A 10,756-nucleotide genomic window follows, 5' to 3' on the forward strand; every position below is an offset into this window, starting at 1 on the left:
TATATATATATATATATATGCAGATGTATATGTGTCTGTATATATGTATGTATACATATACATACATATATACAATATACATACATATACACACACACACACACACACACACACACACATATATATATACATACATACATACAGGCACATGCACGCATATATATGCATATATATACACACATTCATATAAACATACATACATTCTTGGCATGAAATAGTGCATGTTTGGCGTGAGAGCCTATTCATTGCAATCTTTCGTTCATCAATGCCACATCTATTATCAGTCGGCCTTGTTAAATAATTGGCTATTCTTCAGATCGCATTCATAGAAGGGAAACGTTTCATTTAAGATTATAGCCATGCAGAGAATCACAACAAACAATATGGATAAGAATAACAACATTAGCGTAAAATTGGCGACAACTCTAAGAAAGTTCTGCTGCTCTCAAGTCTCGTTGATTGAATCTTTAAATGTGTGAGTTTTAGTCTCCTTGAATAAAGTTGACTCATGTTAAAATATGAGCTTGTTATCTACTGTCTGTGAACTCCAGACAAATCAATGAATATGAATTTCTCTCTAGAATGGTTTGTTGGCACAATGATTGATGTCAGGTTCATAGTGTGTCGAGGAATGCATAGAAGGGGTGGGGTTGGCTCCATCACATATTGATCCATCGGATTATTTGCTGAACTGATTGAAATGCTATCATTATGCATTGATTTGAAGGAATGATGCATCAGAATTGGTTTGCTACCCCCAAAGAAGCTGACTGTTCTATAAAAGTACATTGTAAGTGTTACTGGATTTTGAGAAGTTTGAATGTGAATTTGATTCTGAGCTGTTGTTCATAACAGAGGGCTTATTGTCCATATACTGCATTTATACAAGTGATCTGTAGGGTACCTCTCTGGCAGGGGCAGTCTGAGAGAATTAAGGGCTTTTGGGCATAACTGTTTACCAGGCCCCTTAGCATTGATAAGTTAACATGTAGAGTGCAGGCCCCTCACAGCTCCAAGCCCTTGGGCAGTGCCTGATTGACCAACGGCTCAGTCTGCCCCTGCTTTTTGGAGTACCTATTAATGGAGACATGTCTCTGCCAGAGGCACACAACTGGAGACTTGGGACAGGTATAAATGTCTGACTCTTTTGCTGAGAGACCAGTACCCTGTTGATCTGGTCAGCTGTAGTTGTTGGAAGAAAGGAAACCATATGTAGGCTCTCAGGGTGGAAGAAACCCTGAAGGGTAAAAGAGGCAATGTAGGATGGAAAAGTTAGTGTAAAGTGGAAGAGACAGTGTGGGGTGGAAGACATAGTGCCAATATTAAGGGTGAATGGGCCAACTGTCAGCATGCATCTGTAGGGTAAAGAAAATAACTGGGGAACAGCAGTGGTTCTCAGCATTCAGAGCAATCTTGGATGTTTTGGGTTCCTTGATTGGCCCTTAAGGGACCCTAGCTGCCACCACTCACTATACTGGAATACCTTGTTTTATTGTTCTTGTATTCTGATGTTTTCCATTCCTGTTTTATTTTTCCAGAACCAATTCTGTGAAAAACCTCCACTATTAATCATAATCTGTCCTTATAACATTCCCTTTTACATCATCCTTGTGACAAATAGGGAATTATCATCGTCGTCGTCATCATCATCATCATCATCATTCAGTAATATTTTTATTCTATGCTTTCGCTGCACTACATAATGCAGCACTGCACTACATAATGCAGCACTGCACTCTGGTATGTGCAAAGTTTTTGTTTTTGTTATTTCGATTGTTTTGATAGTATTCTATCTGATACGTGATGTTCCCCCCTCTTGTGCCCATTCTCTTTATTATCCCTGTTTATATGTTCTGGGATTTGGGTTATCTGTTTGTCTACTTTTTTTCTAATCATTCCCAAAGCACTTATTATAATCAGAGATTGTTTCTGCTTCCAGACTCCACATTATTATTATTATTATTATTATTATTATTATTATTATTATTGATCTGAGTTCAAATTCTACTGGGGTTGACTTTGCCATTCATCCTTTCAGGGGCGATGAACTAAGCACCAGTTATGCACTGGGGTTGATATAATCAACTAGCCCCTCTCCCAGAATTTCAGGGCTCATGCCTATAGTAGAAAAGGTTGTTGTCGTTATTCAATTAGTCATCCATTTAACCAATTAACTGGTGGATTGCTTCATTAATTGTGTGGTCAATCAATTTGTTCAGTTTGTCAGAGTCCTTTTGTCGCCATTCGCTACCTCATCAGTGACATACTCTCATTACTCCACGTCTGCCTGTTGTTGTTGTTATTATTATTATTGATGTTGTTATTGAGTTGTTACTTCAGTCTCTATAGTACATAAATAGACAAACAAACATGATGTACGTCCATTCTGATGTAGAATGGACATATGTCATAACAGTCTAGTAATGCCTCCACTCTGTTTTCATATTCTGCAGCCTCTCTTTTTGTGTGTCAGGAAGGTTCTATTTATTTATCTGTTTTTATTTTTATGGTATGGGGCAGTAGTGGCAAGTAATGGATGAGAGACGATAGAGTTTTTTTTATCATTTATTTGGAAGAACTTTACAAACCCGGCCAAGAATTTTGGGAACAGAGATAAAATATTAGCACCAGAATCTAGTTTGGTGTCTATCTGGAAATTTAGTATTTGAACCAAGAGTAGAAAAGGCTGAAAGAAACTGGCTTTGGTGGGTGGGTGATGGTGCTTCTGGTTTGTCTAGGTGCTTGTGGGTGACATTAAAGAAAATTGGATATACTGTTGCAGGAACTTTGTACCTACATCTTCATGCACATTCTGTCTACGAGTACTTTACCTGTACATGTTAGTGCATACTACGTCGATACTTCAGTGATGCTAAATCTACATTTTGGTGCATTATCTCTCAAGGAATCAGTGCAATCTGTGTCTACTCCATAATACAATTTGTGACTACATTTTAGTAATTATTCTCTTGCTATTAATTAAGCCTACATTTTATGGCAAGCTGCTATCATTGAGGTTTGTATGTGGGCTGGAAGAATAGAGATGAGTAGACATCAGTCCTTTTAACTCATATTGAAATGTGAAACGATTGTTGTTTTATGACACAGGAAGCATTAAATAAATAAATACATAAATACAAACAAATAAAACAAACACAGCCAATTGTTTTGTTTGTTTTTGTAGTTGTTTCTTAGCTGCAGCTTTCATGCAGTGTATAGAAATTAAACGAATGCAACAACTAATTAATATAGTCCATAAGAGGACAATTAAACTGATTTTGTAGTCTTTTGTGAAGCAATTTCTGTGGAAAATGGAAGAAGAAACGAGTTAGAAGCTGTGGCAGCTGTTTATAAAAGCTCTTACTACTTTCATTCCCCATATTATTCTGATAACGGCATATAAAGGTCCTAAAAGAATGCGTCTCGAATTGGCATTGCTATTGTTGGCTGACCAAATAAATGGAATTCACTGTGGTGCTGTAATCAACCCTTTTTTCACTTGTCTTTTCATGGACAAATCAATTGGAGAAGAAACAACCCTGCGAAGTTCCTATTTTTTGAGCCAGTTGTATCCACTATGAACCTCAACAGTAGCTGCTAGGTGACCCCCTGCACCTTTAATAATGGCATCAACTTTCTGGGGCACATTATCAATACTGTGGATATTGTTGTTTTTACCATGATGAGTCTGGTCATCATTTTATGCAGATTTATCCACTGCGATGGTCAGCAGTTGGCTGCATTGCTTATTGTTGACCATCTACAGTTTAATTTTTTTTAAAAATAAAACCACTTGTCTTTCCAAGACGACATACTTGAAGAAAAAAAGTTTTTTTCTAATTTTTTTTTTTTTTGCCAGAACATGGATATTTATAGATTATTTTTGAAATTTTTTATGGAGGAGAAAAAAAGAAGTCCTAATATTTTTTATATTTTCATGGAATTTTGAAGAAATGTTCTAGCATAGATTATACATATATATATATACTTTTACTGTTTGCAGTCATTGGACTGTGGCCATGCTGGAGCACAACTGCTAAAGGTTTTAGTTGTTCATATCAACCTTATTACTTATTTCAGTCAGATGTTTATTTTAACAATATCTGTTTGTCAAACTGCTATGTTTAAATTTTGCTTCCTCCCATTTTTAAAGATAAAAAAAAAAAAATTCTTTGAAGGATGTCATCTTTTCAAAGACTCAAATGACAATAACTTTTATTCCTCAAAATTCTAATTTTTTTTTACAAGCTTATGTTTTTTTTTCATTCTTTGTTTTCTGTTTTCATTTTCTGATTTGTGCAAGAAAAAGCAAAGTTGTCAAAATTCCATTAGAATTCAATCTGATTCCATCATCGAGGTGAAAGTAATGAACGTAGAGAAGGAGGGAGAGAAAGAAAGAGGGATGGAAAAGGAGGGAGAGAAAGAGGGATGGAAAAGGAGGGAGAGAGAGGTTTTGAGTTGAGTTTTTGAAAATCAATTTATGCCAAGAATTATTGAAGTGAGTGACAAGAATGTGGTAACTAAGAAAGTTACTTGTCTGAGGTGTTAGAAAGTAAGGTCAGAGAGGGGGGAATAGACTGAGGGAGAAGGAGGGAGAAAGAGGGAGGGATAGACAGAGAGGGTGAGTGAGAGGGACAGAGAGAGAGAGAGAGAGAGAGAGAGAGAGAGGGAGGAAGGACAACCTTTCACCTTTCTTTCCTACACACCAACATCCTAACCCTTTTACAATAAAAAAAAAACAAATTAAATTATACTAAAAAATGAAAAGAATAGATAAAAAAAATGTTCTTTGGGTGAAGCTGGACCAGGTGGGGGAGTAGGAAGAGGAGGGAGAATAAGAGACATGTGTGAGGAGGGGTAATGTGTGTGTGGGTAGATTGTGTGTGTGTCTTAATGTTAGTGTATGTGTGTGCGTGTTTTAACATAAGTATGTGTATCTGTATTTTTGTGTGCATGTTTGTGTGTGGATGTATGTCTGTGTTTTAGTAGTTGTGTGTGTGTGTGTGTGTGTGTGTGTGTACATAGTTTCAGTTGTGGGCCACTCTCCCTTTGTCAGTGTTAGTCTCTGATATATACAAACATTTTGTAAGATCCCAGAAAACTTTTGGTCCCAGATACAATGTGACCCTCTACACCCCTCCACTTCGTAGGCCCTGTGTGTTTGCATGTATGTATGTTTGTGTGTTTCAGTATTAGAATGCTTCTATATTTTGGTGCCTGCATGTGCATGTTTTAACATCATGTGTATGTATGTTTTTTGCAAATGTTTATGTGTGTGTTTTTCATGTATGCGTGTCTTTTTTAATATTTGTAATTTATGTGTGTGTGTGTGTATGGTTTAATATTGTATATGTGATTGTGTGTCTTAGTGTTTGCATCTTTGCATGTTTATAGATCTGTGTATGGTTGCGTTTTAGTATTTGTATGTTTGTGTATCTGTATATGAATTTATGTGTGTGTGTGTTTTTGCACACATATATATATTGTGTACATGTATGAATTCATGTGTGTGTGAATGTGTGTTTTTGCAAATATATATGCGTGTGTGTGTGCATATGTATGAATTAATGTGTGTGTGTGTGTGTGTGTTTTTGCACATATATGTGTGTGTATGTGTATGAATTTATGTGTGTGAGTGTGTGTGTGTTTGCACATATGTATATATGTGTGCTTGTATGAATATATATGTGTGTGTTTTTGTAAATATATATATGTATGTATGAATTAATATGTGTGTGAGTGTGTGTTTCTGCACATATGTGTGTACATGTATGAATTTATATGCATGTGTGTGTATGTTGGTGTGCATGTTTTTGCACATATGTATGTGCGTACGTATATGACTTTATATGTGTGTGAGTGTGTATCTTTTTGCACATATATTTGTGTGCATTCGTGTATATGTATATATGTGTAAATGTGTGTAAATTTGTAAGAAGAAGGAGGAGGAGGTGAAATCACAAAATAAACTCTGAAATTCGAATTTTGTTTTTCAATTCTTGACATTAACAAATAACTTGTAGAGAGTTTGAAAAACAAAAAATTAAAAAGAAACCCCAAAATCAAAGAATATCAAAATAAAATATCAACAGAAAACACAACAAATTTTAATGAAGATTTTGTAATATGCAATGAACAAACTGGAATGTTATTTAGATTTTAACGTATATTTTTGTTAATTAGCTATTTTAGTTTTGGTTTGTCTTTTTTGTTTCTGTTAATAATTCATCTTTCCACCCTTCTCTTTCTTCTCCCCCTTTCTCTCTGCATCTCTCTGTGTCAAACTCTCTCACACACACATTCACACATGTACACACACACACATGTGCTTATGCACATATTTTCACTCATAGATGCAAAATTTATTTTTTATTATTAAAGAAGAATGCGTCTGAAAACATTTTTAATTGTTTCCCATATCATGGATAAAAACATAAAAATTGATTTAATTTTAGCATTAGAAAACAATCAGTTTCACCAAATAATAGAAAAAAAAATTACACAATTTAAATTTTTTTTGCAAATATTATTATTAATTTTTTTTCCTTTCAATTTCTATTCAATGGGACAATTGTATGACTTGGTGTGTTCCTTTCTTTTGGTAAGCCTAATCTAGGAACATTTCAGACTATTTTTTTCTAAAGGTATTTCCCATGTAGTTTTATAAAGAAGAATTAGTGATCAGAACTTTGCTGTGACTTTCCGACATAAAATGATGTGAATGAAAGCTTTACGGAAATCCTCATTGAAGATTGTGTAGAGTAAAGGGTTAAGAGTTGAATTGACGTAACCAAGCCAGATGATAAAAGATTGCAAATGCGGATTGATTCCACAGTTTGAGCAGAAACTACGAATTACATACATAAAGGTGAATGGCATCCAACAAAGGCAGAAAATGGCCATGATAAGTGCCATTCTTTTAGTTGCTCGCTGTTCTCGCTGCTCAAATCGACGTTTGACATTGGCATTCATCAGCGCTGGCTTTGTCGACTTTTCTGGCATTTTCTGTAGAGTGTGAACCCTGTGTTTTCCTTTGCGCGACTTGGAATCATTCTTTGAGAGCTCACTAATGATGTTAATGGCTCTCTGGCGCATGGTCTTGGAAACTTTAGCATTGACCGATTCCTCAGATTTCTCCAGTGCTGCTTTTGAATCTGCTGCAGGTGTTGCAGCGGTGCAGTTTTCTTTTTCTGAGTCACTGTGGGAAGTCGATGTAACCATGAGCAGCTCTCTTTCCGAGTCGGTTGTCTCTGGTGCACACTTCAGAAGTTGACCTTCCAGTTTGGCATTACTAGTCGTATCACTCTCTGACGACATCACCAAAGTTGCAGTTTTGTCTGCATGGTCATCATCGGTCAAAGCAGATTCATCAGTTTCAATGGACAACAACTGACTGCTCTGACGGTTGTCAGTCGGCCACATGTTACCATTGGTTGTCTGTTTCTCCAATGGATGCATTTCAAACGTTTCTTCTGTTTTGGGTGAAGACACGGTAGATTTCTCTTTAGAGTTTTTGAACTGGGTCTGGCCCTGGATTTTTGCTTGTCTTGCCTTTGACCGTTTTCGTAGTTCCATAAAAATACGCACATAGATAAAAAACATCAAAAACATTGGTATTATAAAAGAACCAAATGCTGAGTAGAGTACAAAACTCTTTGTCATGAACAAGATACAGTCATGAGCTTTAATTAAGCTATTGAACTGGAAAAATGTTGTAAGAATATGGCGCCAGCCAATGAATGGTGCAATTGAGATTACAATAGAAAAGAGCCAAACAGTAATGATGTAAAATATGGCTCGCTTTGAAGTATCTTGTGTTTGGTACCATATCGGGTAAACAGTGGCTGTGTATCTATCGACAGCAATTGTACACAGTCCCCAAATAGAAGCAGTACAATACAAAACATCTATGCACAACCATAACATGCAAGTAATGTTTCCAAACACCCAATAGCCAAGGATATCGTAGCTTGCTGAGATTGGAAGTACTGTGACAGACAACAAGAAGTCACTTATCGCTAGATTACCTATCAAGCAGTTCGATAAAGTTCTTAATCCTTTGTATTTGTACAAAGCTAGAAGCACCATGAAATTGCCGAATATTGTCAGCAGTATTAGAAATCCCAGAATTATCGCTACAGCTAAAAGAACAACGAAGGAATCGTAACGAGTTGAACAGATTGGTTCCTGCAGAAGCCATCCTGTTGTATTAACACCACATGGATTAGATTTATTGAGCCATTCACTTTCATTGAAATTCTGTTCTATCTCTTTCAATTTTGAGTCATTTGGTACCTTCACATCGGCAAACAAGTCGTCTTTGCTTAAGAATTTTGAAGAATTCATTTTAGCGTCCCTGTCGATTTAAAGCTGTATAAAATTTTTTAATGCATGTTTTTTACCTTGTGTTTTTTAAAAGCATATTGCAGTTAATTCTGTCCTCTCATTCTCCCATTTCTCTTCCTCATCAATACATCGGTAAATGTTCACTCGTAGGATTGTATTCCAGCTGAAATGAAAATAAAAAAAGTAATAATGATGATAATAATAATCCTTTCTACTATAAGCACAAGGCCTGAAATTTGTGGGGAGGGGACAAGTCGATTATATTGACCCTAGTGTTTCACTGGTACTTAATTTATGGACCCTGAAAAGATGAAAGGCTAAGTTGACCTCAGCGGAATTTGAACTCAGAACAAAGCAACAGGCGAAATACCGCTAAGCATGTTGTCCGGTGTGCTAACAATCCTGCCAGCTCACCATCTTAATAACAACAACAACAATAATTATTATAATGATAATAATGACAGTTCTTTCTACTATTGGCACAAGGCCAACAGTACTGGAGGAGGGGGTAGAGTGAGTCAATTACATCGACCTCAGTATGGAACTGGTACTTATTCTATTGACCCTGAAAGGACGAAAGGCAAAGTTGGCCTTGGTGGAATTTGAACCCAGAAAGTAAAACTGGAAGAAATGCCACTTAGCATTTTGTCCAACGATGGTTTCAGATTTTGGTTTCAAGAATTTTAGGGAGAGGCTGCTAACTTGGTCAAATTGACACCCCACCACTGTGGCTCCCAGTACTTGATTAGTACCTTATGTTGTTGATCCCCCTGAAGGATGAAAGATAAAGTTACCCTCGATGGGATTTGAACCGAGAATGTAAACACTTGGAAGAAATACAGAAAGGCATTTCATTTGATGCTCTAACGATTCTGCCATCTTAGGTATCACGTAATGAAAATACATCTACAGCATCAACATCACCACCATCATGAACATCATCAACATCATCATCATCACCATCAACATTGTTGTAGTTGTCGTCATCATCATCAACATCATTATCACCCTCATCATTAACATCATCATCATCACCATCACCATCATCATCATCATCATCATCAACAACAACAACATCACCATCCTCCTCCTCCTCCTCCTCCTCCTCCTCATCCTCCTCCTCCTCATCATCATCATCATCAACATGGTGGTGTAAAACCAGGTAGATTATAACAGCAAACGTCAGAACTAACTGCAGCTGCAGTATTACATGGTGGAATGTGGTAATGCTATTAGATCACATAGAAATAATAATAATAACAATAATAATAATAATAACAACAACAACAATGCTATCTGGTATTTATAAGCTTTTGTTCCCATCCACTGAACTTGTTTATATACAAGGACAGAATTCTGTGTTCCTAGGTTTATTTCTGGAATTCAGTGTGTGTGTGTGTGTGTGTGCATGTGTGCTTGGACATGTGTATGCACTTGGACATGTATGTGTTTGGACATGTATGAATGTGTGTGTGTATGCATGCATTAGTCTGTGTTTGTGTGTGTACATGTCTGGACATGTATACATGTATGCATGTGTGAGTGTGTGCATGTGCCTGGACATGTGTGTGTGTGTGTGTGTGTGTACTGAATGTATTTTGTCAGAACAATTCATATTATAATGTTGTTTGAACCAAAACAAAATTCGCCATCCTTTCACCTCTTTTGACAACAATAACAAGTAAAACATAAAAAAAGGAAAGAACAAGCAAGACAAAAACGAAGATTGTAACGAGGAAATTAAATTTATTTGAGTCTCCTCGTTAGTTTGAAAATGACGGTAAAAAAGAAAATTATTAAAATATATAAAAGAAAAGCCTAATGTTTGGGTGTCTGGGGAGAGAGAGAGAGAGAGAAGTGGTTCAGAGAAAGAAGTAGATGGGGGAGAGAGAAAGTTTGTGCATATATGTGTGTGTGTATTGTATGTAATATACATTTATAAGTCATGGTGGTGCTCCAGCATGGCCACAGACATACGTCTAAAATTGGTAAAAGAGAATAAGAGACTATGAACAAGTTAGACAGATGCAGAGTTATATCATGAAGAGTAAAAGATGAGCGATGAAGAGTTGATTAGAGGAAGAGGTAGACAGACAGACAGACAGACAGACAGATAGACAGACATAGATAAACAGACAGATAGACAGACAGACAGACAGACAAATAGACAGATAGATAGACAGATAGACAGACAGACAGAGACAGAGAGATAGACAGACAGATAGACAGACAGATGGACAGACAGATTGACAGACAGTCAGATAGACAGACAGATAGATAGACAGACAGACAAATAGACAGATAGATAGACAGATAGATAGACAGATAGACAGACAGACTGATAGATAGACAGATGGATAGATAGATAGAAAGATAGAGACAGGGATGGATAAATAGATAGACTGACATA

The 10,756-nt window shown here is 36.4% G+C and overlaps 2 protein-coding genes across 3 annotated transcripts in view; one reads left to right on the forward strand and one right to left on the reverse strand.

The window, feature by feature from the left end:
• Window positions 1–10,756, forward strand: part of LOC106880957 (phosphatidylinositide phosphatase SAC2) — a 538,096-nt gene that overhangs the window by 240,262 nt on the left and 287,078 nt on the right. The window lies entirely within an intron of this gene.
• The window catches only part of LOC106880758 (octopamine receptor 2), a 95,960-nt gene continuing 85,317 nt past the window's right edge, over window positions 114–10,756 (reverse strand). Inside the window, exon 2 of the mRNA XM_014930856.2 lies at window positions 114–8,509. Within this exon, the coding sequence (XP_014786342.1) occupies window positions 6,682–8,346 (1,665 nt within the window). The 5' untranslated portion in view covers window positions 8,347–8,509 and the 3' untranslated portion in view covers window positions 114–6,681. The remainder of the gene's footprint in view (window positions 8,510–10,756) is intronic.

Source organism: Octopus bimaculoides, chromosome 22 (genome assembly GCF_001194135.2).
Source record: "Octopus bimaculoides isolate UCB-OBI-ISO-001 chromosome 22, ASM119413v2, whole genome shotgun sequence".
NCBI lineage: Eukaryota > Metazoa > Mollusca > Cephalopoda > Octopoda > Octopodidae > Octopus > Octopus bimaculoides.